The sequence below is a fragment of the Camellia sinensis genome, chromosome 2 (assembly GCF_055761805.1).
Source record: "Camellia sinensis isolate YWXY chromosome 2, ASM5576180v1, whole genome shotgun sequence".
Lineage (NCBI taxonomy): Eukaryota > Viridiplantae > Streptophyta > Magnoliopsida > Ericales > Theaceae > Camellia > Camellia sinensis.
In genome coordinates this window covers 202,471,857-202,486,719 of record NC_138962.1, presented here as the reverse complement: position 1 = coordinate 202,486,719, position 14,863 = coordinate 202,471,857, and the positions used below count along the sequence as shown (strand labels likewise).

Below are 14,863 nucleotides of genomic sequence, written 5' to 3'. Positions count from 1 at the left end.
TTTTCTTTTTTAACACCCACAATGTTATATCTTGATGCACTCTATCGTATGCTTTCTCAATATCGATAAAGACCATATGAATGTCTCTTTTCTTCTCTCTATACTTCTCCATTTCTCTCCTCAAAAGATAAATTGTTTTCATTGTTGACCTATAGGGCATAAATTCAAATTGATTCTCTGACACATCTGTTATATCTCATAATCGACGTTCCATTACTCTCTCCCACACTTTCATTATATGCCATATCAGCTTGATTTATCTATAGTTGTTGCAATTATAGACATCTCCTTTATTCTTATAGATTGGCACTAAAATACTCTTTCTCCACTCCTTTAGCATTTTTCTAATCAACATAATCTTACTAAATAATCAACCAAGTAATCCCCTTCTTATCCAAACATTTCCAAGCTTTAATAAGGATACCATCGGGTCCTAAAACCTTATTCGATTTCATCTTCTTAAGTGTAATCTCCACTTTAAAGTTCTTAATCCTGTGATAGAACCTGTAGTCTTAGTTTTCCGTATTACTGCTACTTCCTCCCCTTTTGACCTTCCTCCATGTTCCTCATTTAACAACTTTTCCAAATTTTTCTTTTACCTCTCCTTAATCTCTTCATCATTCACCAACACCTTAGAGTCCTCACTCTTAATGCACTTCTCCTAATAAAAATCTCTTGTTTTCCTCTTTTATCTTAGTAAGTTTGTATATTCTCTTCTTTCTCTCCTTACTATCTAATCTAACGTATAGGTCATCATAGGCTTTCAATTTAGCCTTTCGCACTACTTTTTTGACCTCCTTATTAGTCAATCTATAATTCTTAAGGTTTTCCTCAATTCAATCTTTCTGCCATTTTTAAAGCACTCTTTTTTTGTCTTACTACCGCTTGAACCTCATCCCTCAACCACCAAGTTTCGAGTTGGGTTCTTTTCCTTTTGACTCTCCAAGGACTTCCCATCAGATTCTCCTCATACAATTGGTCATCGAGTTCCACATAGTGTTAGAATCATCTTCCAAGTCCTAAGTACCTTCTTCATCCATTCTATTATTAAATATTTCTAGTTTACCCCCTTTTAGGTTTCACTATCTTGTCCTACGGCGCCCACTATCTTTTCTAGCTTTGTGTTGCCTTTAAATCATAAATCTAGCACCAAAATCTTATGTTGAGACGTCAGGCTCTCTCCAAGAATCACTTTACAGTCAGTGTATTTTAGACGGTTCACTTTTCTTACTTGAAAGTAATCTATTTGGCTCCTAATCGACCCACTTTTAAAAGTTATCAAATGCTCATTTTCTTCTTATACATAGTATTGGCCACCACCAGGTCAGAAGCCAACGCAAAATCTAAAATACTCTCTCTAGCATCATTTCTATCCCCAAAAACATACCCACCATGCATCCTCTCATAATCTAATTTATCTATTCCTGCTGTTGAAATCTCCACCTATAACAAAGGTCTCTCGTACGAGTATCTCTTGTAATACATCATCCATTTGGTCCCAAAAATCTCTTAGTCTGATAATCTAATCCTTCTTGAGGAGCATATGCACTAATAACATTTACTATATTCTCCCCAATAACTAGTTTAACTAATATAATCCTATTACCTTTCCTAATGAACGAAACTACATTTTCTATAAGACCCTTGGCAACTATTATTCTTACCCTATTCATTTGTTTATCTTTGTCATTATAATATAGTTTAAAACCGATATTCTCTATTGCCCTTTCTCACCCATCCACTTAGTTTCTTGCATGCAAGCTATACTAACCCTCCTCCTAATCATGATATCTACCAATTCCATAGTCTTACTAGTTAAAGTTTCTACATTCCATGTGGCTACCCAAAACGTATAGTCTTGGACTAACTTCTTTACAAAAACCATGTAAATGAAAATAACATCTCCAAAAACAAAAGCAGACACTACAAAATATCATGCCAATTCATTAAGAGAGAAGAAATATTAGATCTTGTTAAGCAGAAGCATAATCATCTAGAGACGTAACAAAATTTAGCAAAACTAACATTATACATAGATATAAAAAAAATTGATTCTCACACATGTCAAATTTCAACAAATCCTGGACGTGTGGCACAACAATCCCAAATTATCTCATTCTTCTGAATATAATAGATGAATTCTACGTTAAAGCAATTTTGAATATTTGAATAGATAGTTACTGTGGGTCAAGAGTGAATGTTATTAACATATACAAATGTAGTAGCAATTTTTAAGAATCCTTTTGTTGAACACATATTGCTCCGCTTAGTTTTGCACTTTTCTTTTCTCATCAAGAGACCTAACCACATAATAATGTCACCTCACATCTAGGGCAAAGGTCCAACAAGACTAGATCCCACCACAATTACCCAAAAATAAATCAATGCAACAAAAAATACAAGGTTTAAAAAACCCATTTGAACAGAAATACCATCTCCAAAAACAAAGCAGACACATCAAGAATTATGCCAATTCAATGACAGGAAGGAAATATTAGATATAGTTAAGCAGAAGCATAGCAAAGCAGCCTACAAACTACACAAACAAAACTCCAATTATCTCCATTCCATCCCTTAACTGGGATAAAATTATGTACTAACACCTAAATCAAAAAAAGAAAGGACTAGAACAATTGTTTTTAAAGTATAGTATAAACAAATGAAACAGGATTGGAACTCAAATCAGTGGAATTCGCTAATATTAACTAGCCATTGGATGGTTATAGATTTACTCAATTGCAAGAAAACAAGAGTGAATCTTATGAATTTCTTTATTTGGGATCTCTAGCTCGAACTCCACTTCTAGAGCCAATACAATCTCCACATTGTCGAAGCTATCCAATCCCGAATCCTTTTGAAAATGGACATTAGGAGTCACGTTACCTGCAGATAAAGGCAAATGAGTTGTAATTCCAATAACATCTCCCCACGGTACAGGTCAAGCCAGAGATAAGTAACACCAGGTTAGGAGAATCTCAGTGTAGACACCCCATTTTTGACCGTCCTCATGACTTGGACGTCATCGTTTGAATACTTGATGATCATCCCTGTTTGTGTTCGTTTTGAATGTCCGAAGTTCTTGGCGGAGTGCCTTGCCTTTGAGCCTTTGAAACTTATCTGTTTTATGCTTGGTTGTGGACCAAGAGCTTGTTGCTTCACCTCTGGAGGAGAGGGTGACTTGTCGGCCATCCCTTTAGCCTGCCGCCCATGACTTGTGCCTGCCAGCCACCGTGGTGGTCGGTCGGCTATGTTGATGGCCGGTCGGCTACATTGATGGCCGGTCGGGCACTAATGATGGCCGACGGCCATTTTTCTCCTTTTTCAGATATTTTCTTAGCTAGTAGTTGTGCCAGCTGTTGTTCACTGAATGCATCCTCCATACACATGTATGAAGGGATGAAAGCAGGCCTTTGGCTTGATTTTTTATATAAGGGGACATCTCTGCCCCATTTTTGAGGTTACAAAAATTTGTGAGCAAATTTTCTCTCTCTCTCTCTCTCTCTCTCGCTCTCTCTCTCTCTATATATATATATTATGCTTGAAAGTGAGAATTCTTTACACTCTTGCGAAGAGACCCTTGACCAAACACTTCACCTTGGAGCTGAGGTTCTTTGAGGCTTGGTTTGAGGTCTTAAGCTTGGTTTTGGCTTAGAATTTTGGCTGATTTAGTGTTGTGCTTCAAAGGTGAAAACAAATCCTCTTTTAAGATTTATTTTAATTGATTGCTTGGCCATCTTTTTATACTATTTTGACCTGGTTTTTCAACCATAAAAAACTATGTTTTTAAGGTTTTAAAATGATGGTTTAAGCCTTGTTGAGTTGGGGGGGTTGTCTCCTCTTTTGCTCTTTGGCTTGTGAAGCCTTTTGTGCTACTTTTCAAAGCCTTTTGAAACAACTTTTTGGGCCCTTTTAACCATTGAATTCCAGGGCAATTTCAGTGGCAAAAACTTGGTTTTGAGGTCCAAAATAGGAGGGGGTGGCCTCCCCTCCTTGTGTCTTGTTTGCAAGTGTAGATAGCTTAACATGTGAGCATGTTTTTCTACTTTTTTGTGACTTGATCTTAGCATGTTTTAGCTACTAATTTGGCCCACTTTAGCTCTATTTTAGGTTTCTTTATTCATATGGCTCATGTTTTGTATAGCTATAGTGCAAATGCCTTCACTAGCTTAGTGTTTTAGGCCCTTGAACATGTCTTGCTTGAGATGATTGCATGTTGTAGCATCATTTAACATGTGATTTCAGTGCATATACCTCTGTCACACTCTTGCTTATTTCACCCTTTCATTGCTTTTAAGAGTTGTGCATTGAGCCTTGTTTGTGAGCTATCATGTGCACATGTTTTTCTTGCCTATTATGCTTCAAACTCAGCATGTTTTAGCCACTAATTTGGCATGTTTGAGCTCTGTCCAGAGTTGGTTTGGTCATTTAAGCTTGATATTGCATGCTTCTAGTGTAATGCTCTTTACTAGTTTAATGCTTTCGACTTTTGAACATGTTGTGCATGTGTTGTTCGCGTGCTTTAGCACTATTTTTCATGCCATTTTAGCACTGAAAAGTTTGCAACCTCCCAACATTCTTCACTTTTTACTTTGTTTTTAAAGTGACTTTGAACCCTTTGTTGGTTTGAAGTGTGAAATTGAGGCATTTGTGCTTAATGGTTTAATTCCTCTGGGAGTTCATTACCAACGGCATGAAGTCTCTTTCATGCTCAAAACACTTATGGTTTAAGCCCTCTTTCAATTAGAGGACTCTCACTTTGGACTTAATCGATTAAAGGACTAATCGGTAATCTAAAATGTGTAAATAAAACACGACAAGTAAAACTTGAGCATGTTAAGCATGTTGTGTTGCATTGCATGTGTTTGAATTGGACGTTAATCCAAACACAAGAAATGTGGGGCGTTTCATACTCAAAGTGATGAAACATGTCATGTTTCTTGGTCGCCGTCACCCTTGATCATGCATGATAGGGTGGTGGTCCTTTGAGTCTTATTTGTGCATTCATTGACTTGTACAAGCTTGACTCTTTGGCCATCATGTATTGAAAATGCGTGGTTGGTGGCTTGAGAGCCGAGAATTACACTCCTTTGAGCTTGAGAAATGATAAGGAGGGTAATAGTACATATATTGTTTGAGAATACACTACTTTGCCCCTGTTTGCTCTCTATTGCAGCAAAAGGGAGAATTCCAGGGAAAGGGTGGCCGACTGGCCACCAATGGTGGCCGACAGCCACAAATAGTGGCCGACAGCCACCTATGGTTGCCGACCGGCCATCAGTGGAAAAGTTGTTCAGAATGTTCTTGTGTTGGAGCAGAAGCAGTCTAGAAATTGGTGCAATGTTCAGAGACCAAAGCAAAATGCGAATAGAGGCATTCAAAGGCAAGGCAGTGGATTTTCGAAAGGAAGCCAACCGAGCATGCATGTCTCCCTCGCCCGCGAAGCCGCTTAATTGCTTTATTAGCTAGTTGTAGTTAATTAATACATGTGTTGTAATTAATTAGCTTAATTCATTTTGTATTTTAATTAGCTTAGCATAGCTAGTTATTCAATTGGTTTGTAATAATTAATTATCTAGAATAGTTAATTAGGCCTCGTTTGAGAACATGCTAATTTAGTAACTTTTTGGCTATTTGGCTAAAATATGAGCTAAAAAAAACTAGTATGTTTGGGATGACTTTTTGGCTTTTTACGAAAAGATGTGCAAAAAGTAGAGAGAAAATAGAATCTTTGACTTTTTGGTATGGGTTGTTGGCTTTTTAGCTAGACATATAGTTCAAACATTAGCATGAAGAATCCCATCCCACAATGACGGTTTCAACCAATTCCAATTCACAGGCAACTGTAACCATAAGAGTAATTAATTAAATACTAGCACATATGAAACATTGGAACCATAAAAAAAAATGTAGAAATGCTATGTATCTAGAAAAAAATAAATCCAATCTGTAATCATGAACATGAGAATATGGGGTTAACTTAAGCTAGAGTGTGAATTAAGTGGATAACTGACATTGGTAGATAAAGATAATTACGGGTCTAGACCCAAAAGCTCTGTCAAAATCCCTTACACATTACATATACATACATATATGATATATGAGTAGAAAAAAAATTATTAAGAGGTATTAGTTCCCTTGTCAATAGCAATTTCCACATAGCATAATGTCCTAATTGGATAAGAAAAATAGATGGATTATCCTTTAAATTACCAGCTCATAGCAATACCAAATAGCAAACTAAAAACATAAACAATTCCCGATATAAGATATGCCTTTGTATGAATGAAAAACCAACACATTTGAGCAATAGGCACTTTGTTCAAACACTAGATGGTTTTATTTATCCAAAACCCAACAAAGAGGTTTGGTGAGAAAAAGAAATCCAATCACTTAGAGAGAGAGAGAGAGAGAGTGTGTGTGTGTGTGTGTGTGTGTGTAAAGACTTCAAATTGGGAAGTAAATAAATAAAAATGAAATACCTTCGTATTGAACCACTCTAGCTGGCATTCCGAGACAAGTGTCGTCACTGTCCTCCCGTCTCATTGTAATCTTAATCTGATACCATCTACAATGCACATAAAATTAAAAAATCAGAAAGAAATGATCAAATAGAAAGAGAAATGGATATAGTAGAAGAAGAAGAAGTAATAGAAGCATACATACCCTTGTTGGAAGAGGTTGAGATTATGAAAGCGATGAATGCACATGGCATTCTCATAAACAGCCTCAAGTAATTTCTTCCATCATATCCACCAACAACATGGAGTATGTCATTAATTTCTTCTTGATTTCTTAGCTACAATAGAGAGCATATCCTTTGCATTCTGATCCGAGACTCACATCACAAAAATTAATAGCTTAAAAGCTAATCTACACATGAATGACCAAACTCATATATGTTCAAAAACTCTTAGGAAGTTGTACCCTCCTCAGTAATGTTCTCATGAGAGAGAGTGCCAAACATTATCTTGACAATTATCAATAAGAATGTAACAGGGAATTTCTGCACACTCTGGGATCAGAATGTAACAAGGAATTTCTGCTTAATCTCCCATTATCAGTCAAAGTTCTTACAAAAAAAAAAAAAAAAAAAAAAAACTTTCAAAAGCATATAGAAATAAAAATTAAATTCACATAAAAGAGAAAGATACGATAGAAGTTATGAAGGCAAACCTCATCTTGACAATAATCAATAATCTTTTTGATCCTCAAGACCTCCCCAAAAATCTGACTATCTTTTTGATCCTCAAGACCTCCCCAAAAATCTGACTATCTTCTTCAATATCACCAATCAATGCCTCAGCTTCTCCATAACTATAATAGGTTCGAAAATAACCTAGAAATCAGAATTTTTTCTAGGAGGAATCTATGTGCTAATTCCGTTGGCCCCCCTTTTTAGTGTTGAACTCATCAAGAAAGTAGTCATAATGAGGCTCATATTTCTGCCCAACTTCATAGTGGAGAACAAAAGCTGAAGGCTCTTTAGGATTTCAAAAGCAGTAGGAAGAGGACTATACAGTTGTTCATTTAGAATCAGAAAACAGACATGAATACAAAAATAAAGAGAAGAAATTTCAATTTGTAATTTCAAAAAAAATTGTACGCAATTAAAGCAATTATAGTCCATTTCATTCCATGAAACACCAAACATAAGCAAAATTATGAAAATTAGATTCCAAAGTAGCAAAATCAAACAATACCAAACAATGTCATTGAAGTCTCAAGTTCATTTTATTTGATACAAGACACCAAAAACACTGGTCGAAATTGTAAAATGAATATCTCTCTTTTATGACCAAACTTGTGGAACAAAAGTGAAAAATAAACAAATAGCATGACAGAGCCAGCAAATTAAATCAAATAATGAAAAACCCCAAATCCACAGTAATAAATTAAATCTAAATCAAGTTCCATCAATCAGAACAATAAGGTTTTTACCATAGCCAATTTTTCTTGACCCAAATTGAAATTGCAAGGAAAAGAACAAGATCAAACAGAACCCCTCTTTATAAGATGCAATCTGAGAATGAGAACACAAATCAAACCATACATACATACATACATATATATATATATATATATATATATAAACATATAAGAAATGAGAGAAAAGAGGGATTTGAAGATGGAGTTTTGAATCACAAATCCAAGAACTCAAATGTTATACATGCAGTAAAATTCGAAAGAAATAGAGCGAGCGAGAGAGAGAGAGAGAGAGTACCGATTAAAGTTCATAACCAAAGTAGACTATTCGTCGCCATTGGAGCTTGAAATGCGAGTAATTGAGGGGTCAGAGTTCAGATCTAAGCTTCTGGAAGACGAGAAGAGAGAGTTTTAGAGAGAGAAAGTGTAGGTATATATATAGAGAGAGATAGAGAGAGAGACGGTGGAGCTCACCTCAGTGAAATGGAAATCGCAGGTGTAGATGGCGGTGGCGATGGAGTTTCGAAATCGAAATCGAAATTGAAATCGCTCTGAAATCATTGAATCTCTAAGTCTCTGCAAATAAGGATCAAGTAAGAATGCCTTCAAACATTGATTTCATAGATCTCTCTATTGATTTCATAGATCTAGAGAGAGAGAGAGAGAGAGGGTGGAGCTCGCTACCTCGAAATTTGGAAAAATGGAGCTTAGTAGATCTAAATCAAGAGAGAGAGAGAGAGAGAGAGCAGATGGTGGGGGCGATGGAGCTTCAAAATCGCTCTGAAGCTTTGAAATCGCGGGTGCAGATGGAGCTTCGATGGAGCTTCGAGAGGGTTGAGAGAGAGAGAGAGATGTGCGTATAAGGGTTGAGAGAGAGAGAGAGAGAGAGAGTTGTAACATTTAGAGTTTCTCTCGCACAGAATCAAAATAAGGGTTTCAAAAAGAGCACGGAGGAAGCGTGTGTACCCACCGCATTTGGAGGTGTTTTTAAACGCCTTCAATTATAAAACGGTGCCGTTTTGATTAAAAAAAAATGTGGCGGTTATAAAACGTCGTTAAAAATTAAAAAAAGTGACGTTTAAAAAAATGCCGTTAAAAAAACGCCATTAAATCTCATTTTTCTTGTAGTGTTTATGTGTGGTGTTTATAAAAATTTACATATTTGAACTTAAGTTTTAATCCTTTATATAATTGAATTGACTTAATTAAACTTAAAATTTTTGAATAATTGATGTGCTAAGCTTGAACTTAATAATTTAAAGACGAGTTGAGCTCTCTAAACTCTGCTCGTGCTCAGAGCTTTATTTCAATGAATTAAACATATATATTTTTAAAACTAGATTTGACTTGACTGATTTCTTAACTTATCTTACTCATAATAAATGGCACTGGATAGAACCCCTACTTCAACTTTCTAAAAATGAATATTTCCAAATTCACAAGTCATGGAATGAAAAAATTATTTTGTACTCTTGGAATAAGTTGAGGTAGAATCCAAATCCTCTAGGGTAATTTTTTATATAGTGATCATAGAATAATTTTTTAAATTGTTGTGCTACCTTAAAATATTGACCATTATACTTTTAATTTTTGTTGAACTAAATCTTAGCCATTCAAAAAATTTCTCCAAAATCACTCTAAGAAAAATTACTTAAAAAATTTAGACTATTAAGTTGATGCCTTAACTTGGAGAAATTATCCTATCTCCAAGAATTCCAACTACGCTGTGTCATTTCAATTCTATTGGTTACATATGTAATACATAGGAGAAAAATAGAAAATAATAGATATATAACTAATAGAATTGTAAAGACATACCACATAAGATATAAGACGGACTTATGTGATAATTTTTTCTTTAACTTGATTTTTATTGATTGAAAGTGTGACTAATTATTTTTTTGTCCTTATTTTGAGGAAACGACTGAATAAATGTCAAACCATGAATAAAGTAGAGACTGGTCCCAAAAAAAAAAGCAAAAAAAAAAAAGCCTTCTCCATGCAATGGCTGTAAGAGGCCAATAATGTCAAGCCCACTAACCTTGCTAACTAGATAACTAGGAATAATTTGGAACACAAAGAATTGTAACTTGTAAAGCAAGCAAATCCTTAAGTTAATGAAGGAATGTTCAAATTATCATTGTAAATTTATTCATTAATATTTATCCATTTACTCATTTACTCACATCCACTAACTCATTTATAAGAATTCACCATCCTCTTCCATATACAAGAATAACAAGAGAGATTGAAAAAATTATCACTGACCTATAAATCTAAATCTAAAACAAAGGAGGCGGTGGTGATATGGTGGTTGTGTAGATCGGCGATGATGGAATGTAAATTTATAGCGGTAAAGTATAGATTGGTGACGGTAGAGTGTAGATTTGTGACGATGGTAGAGATAGTTGGCAAACAGTAGCAGTGGTGGGCGGATGACAATAATGATAGTGGGTAGAAGACGACGATGGTGACGGTGATGTTGAGTAAACGGTAACAACAGTGGTCGTGGTAGACAATGGTGGTGCAAAACTTTTTGAAAAATGGTGGAAGAGAGAAAAAGAGGAAAAGATGATGGATGGACGACGATGACGATGGTGGTAGTGGGTAGATGGCAATGGTAGTGGTGGCGGGTGGATGGTGGTAGTGGGTAGATGGCAATGGTAATGGTGGAAGAGAGAAAAAGAGGAAAAAATATTTTTGAATATTTAAAAATAATTTCTACCCACCAAAGATAAAATTATATAAAATTGATAAATATTTTAGACATTTATTTAGTTTACCAAATTAATTTTTATTATGTATTTAGATGATCATGTAATGGGTGATTGTTAGGTTTTTAATGTGTAATCGATATATTTAATGTACAAAATGTTTTTAATTTTAGATTTTTGATTTAATGGATTGGTTTAATAATGATACCAAAGTTGTCATAATATTTGACTTTTGGCAAAAATAAAAACTAATTTAATGAAAACAAAAACAACCACCCATTATATGCTCATCATTCAAATACATAATAAAAATTAATTTGGTAAAATAAATAAATGTCTAAAAAATTTATCAAATTTACATAATTTTATCTTTAGCGGATAAAAATAATTTTTAAAAATTCAAAAACATTTTTTTTGAGATTTATTTTTGTCTAACTAGTTTATATTTTATTAAATTGACGACTTTACCTTTAAAATTGAGCAATAGCATCTTCAATTATCCTTATTTAAAATAAAATTTAAAATTTAACATTAAATATATCATAATTATAAAATCATAAATCAAAATAATATTTATAGGGCTGTTAGTATAATTCGCCCCATATATATCATAGGTAAGTAATGGTTCGAATTTGTGGTGATTGCGAATCCTTTGCTCTGTGGTGATAGGTCATTGTAGTGGTGGGTAGGGGATACGCATAGGCCCAGTGGCCTACAAAGCCCAATTCACTTTTTTAAGACTTTGAATTTCATATTTTAGTCCAAAGGATCAAATTGGGCTGCGATGTAATTTTAAACTTGTTTATTAATGCTGTATTTAATTAATGAATCCGAAAAGAAATTTAAAAAGTAAAAAAAGAAGATGTGTGAATTTAAGTGAAATATAAATATATTATATTTATATTTTACTTATTCTTTTTTTCTTTCCAAATTTCTTTTCAATTTTTTCAATTAAACACAGTGCAAATGGGTTGGACTTGAAATAGTTAATGAACTTTAGGACAACTTGGCGTGGTCTTATTATTATATATGGGTTTGTTAAGCAAAGCCTAGAATTTTTAAATCATTTTAGGGTTGAAATTAGGATGAGATTTTTAGTTATGATGTCAAGTTGGTTTTGGGTTGGGCTGAATTTGGGCACGAGACTTTTTTTTTTTTATTTTGTAGCCTAATTATGTTCAAATCCAACCTAAGTTGATTATGCTCTTTAATAGTATTTGGTTTTGTCCTTATTAATTATGATTTATTGTGGTAACTTTGATCATGACTGAATTGACATTTGATTATATTTTAAAATAGTGTTAGCTACAACCTAATATGAATATGATTGGAAAATACAGACCGTATATAATTTTATACAAAATTAGGCAAGTTTCTTACATAAGTAATCTTACAAAAATATATAAGTTAAACACAAATTTGTATAAATTCACAAAATCACACAAGTTTTTATGAACTTATTTGTGTTCAACTCACTCATTTTTATAAGAACACTTACGTAAATTTATAAAAAAATTTAAGTAATTTTGTCTTTGGATTACATACGGTGTGTATTGCATACCAAATTTTTTTTTTTTTAATCAATAACTCAACTTTATTTTTAGATCCAATAATATATATTTTCAGAAGTTTGGATGGGAGAACTTCCCTTTAAACAATGTTGCTTTAGCTACATGTTTTGTTCTAAAAGCCCATAAAAAAGTTTTAAAAATTAAGTTATCTAAAAATTTGGAGATACAAAAGTAAATAAATAAACTACATAAAAACCCTTTACGAACCTAGTCTAAGTAGCCTTCCTAACCAAAAACTTTGTGATGTCCTAAAGGGCTTGATTTCTTCTCCATATCCAATATGAGATTGACTTCTTCAAGACATTCATCTAATAATTTAGTTTAGAAAACTATATTGAATGTGCAATTGAGCAATTGACCACACAATTATTTTCATTTCTATATGGTTTTCTCTCTTATCACATCAAATGATTCGTATATATATATATATATAAAATCATAGCTTTGATATCAAATGTCACAATAGAAGGTCAATCAAACAATTAAATTAACATATAGATCAATTCAATGTGCCCTTCACATGATAAGCATGTAGTATATAGATCTATGTAATAACATATTTTTTTTGAAGAAGGTCAATAATCGTACCAGGTCTTGATTTGCAATTAATGTGTTTATGTATAGATGCACTTTCAATTTTTGTGTATCCACAAATGTCAAGCAATGAAAATTGGACTCATCTATGTATATATATCTACAAAATTCAGAAGTCAACTGCTTGAATGTATGTAATCTAGCAGCTATTGAACTATGTTTGAAATGGTCACAGGACTATTATCTCAAGATGTTTTTTGAGAAAATTTATCTCAAGATGTTGAGTCAATCAAATCTATGTAAGATAATGCCTACAAAGGGTTGATGTGGCACTCTAATTCATATTTTATTGATTGAAATAATATCTGCGAGTAGGCAGAATAAATTCAGATCTTCTTTTGTAGCTTCATATATCTCCTGCAAATTTTTCATGGGTCTTGGTTGTTTGAAAAAACTATCATCTGATGATGATGATGATGATGATGCATCACTTCTGTGAGAAACTGGCGATCTAGGTGTATGTATTCTATGTGGAGGAGTTTGTGGCTCATCTTGAATTTCTCTTGTGATTTCAACTGGAGCTTTTGATGTTTCTTCAAGAATGAGTTCTGCATCTTTAACAACTTCATCTTGATTCCAGTTCCAAGCTTCTTCTTCTTCTTCTTCTTCAAATATCACATCTCTACTCATGATCACCTTTTTGGTAATGGGATTATACAACTTGTATCCCATTGTTCTGTCTCCATATCCAACAAGGATACATTTTTCTCCCTTATCATCGAGCTTGGTTCTTCTTGCTTCTGGATTCTTGGTGTACGTAACACACCCAAATATTATGAGATGGTTGATACTTGGCTTATGTGAACTCCAAGCCTCTTCTGGAGTCATAGAGTGAAGGCTCTTGGTTGGGCATCTATTTAGTAGATACACAACATATGATATAGCTTCAGCCCTAAAATTACTTGGGCAATCCTTTTCCTTTCAACATGCTCCTTGCCATGTCTAAGATTGTGCGATTCTTCCTTTCAGCAACACCATTCAGTTGTGGCGTATAGGATAGTGTTGTTTGATGCTTGATTCCATACTCTTTACAAAATCTTTCAAAAACATCAGATGTATATTCTCCACCTTGATCTAACCGCAATGTCTTGATGTAGTTGCCGCTTTGTTTTTCTACAAAAGCTTTGAATTCTTTGAAGATACTGAACACCTCCAACTTTCTTTTAAGAAAAAACACCTATGTCTTCCGACTATAATCATCAATGAAGGTAAGAAAATATCTATTCTGTCCATTTGAGTCAATGGACCACACACATCAGCGTGCACTAACTCCAGCGTTGCTCTCCACTTCACTTCTTTGGCAAAGATAGTTGATGCGTGCTAAGAATACAACTTTCATAGACTTCATTAGTATGAACAATACAAGGAAGCCCTTTCATCATATTCTTGCTTGACAACAGCTTCAAGCTTCCAAAGTTGAGATGTCCAAACCTTAAATGCCATAGCCAGTCTTTGTCCTTGATGATGGCACTTAAACACTTCGCAGCATCATGTTGGATGTTCAATGCAAACATCTGATTCTTGGACATTCTCATTCGAGCGATCAAATTACCATGATTCTCTTTGATGGTAAGATGAAAATATTTCATACTGATGTCGTATCGTTTCTCTAGGAGTTGTCCCATACTCAAAATGTTGTTCTTCATGACAAGAACATAATAAACATTGGAGATGTAATCATAATCTCCATTCTTGAGCTTGATCAGAATATTGTCTCTTCCTTTCACTGGAGTCTTTGAAGAATCACTGAATGAGACTTGTGCTTGTACAGTCTCGTCAAGCTTGACGAACAACTCTCTTTTACCACACATGTGATTACTGGCTCCCGAATCTAGATACCAAAAATTGTTTTGGTTTTCAGTATCTCCATGGTGGACAAACAAGACTGTAGGTCCGACTTTGTTTGTTTCCTGCTCGGCAAAATTTACTTGCTCTCTGGCTTCTGTTGTTGCTCTACTTCGGCATTCATTGCTGTAATGCCCAAACTTGTAGCAATGGTAGCACTGAACATTACTTTTATCAAATCCTGGTTGGTTGTTGTAAGCACCTCCTCTTCCTTTT

At 34.2% G+C, this 14,863-nt stretch overlaps 1 protein-coding gene across 1 annotated transcript; it reads right to left on the bottom strand.

The window, feature by feature from the left end:
- Window positions 1-13,081: 13,081 nt before the first annotated feature.
- On the bottom strand, window positions 13,082-14,613 carry LOC145819367 (uncharacterized). The gene is made up of 3 exons (XM_082913350.1): window positions 14,234-14,613; window positions 13,705-13,962; window positions 13,082-13,655 (listed from the first exon to the last, which is right to left on the bottom strand). Exons 1-3 carry the CDS (start codon window positions 14,611-14,613, stop codon window positions 13,082-13,084), a joined length of 1,212 nt encoding a protein of 403 aa, XP_082769476.1.
- Window positions 14,614-14,863: the final 250 nt, after the last annotated feature.

What these genes read in the sequence shown, in the direction of transcription:
- LOC145819367 (XM_082913350.1), bottom strand. Translation starts at nt 14,613, where the DNA reads ATGTGTGGTAAAAGAGAGTTGTTCGTCAAGCTTGACGAGACTGTACAA. An exon ending in GACTGGCTATGGCATTTAAG is followed by an intron (nt 13,963 to 14,233) that starts GTTTGGACATCT and finishes TTTTCTTAAAAG; the next exon opens with AAAGTTGGAGGTGTTCAGTA. An exon ending in AAAGGAAAAGGATTGCCCAA is followed by an intron (nt 13,656 to 13,704) that starts GTAATTTTAGGG and finishes TCTACTAAATAG; the next exon opens with ATGCCCAACCAAGAGCCTTC.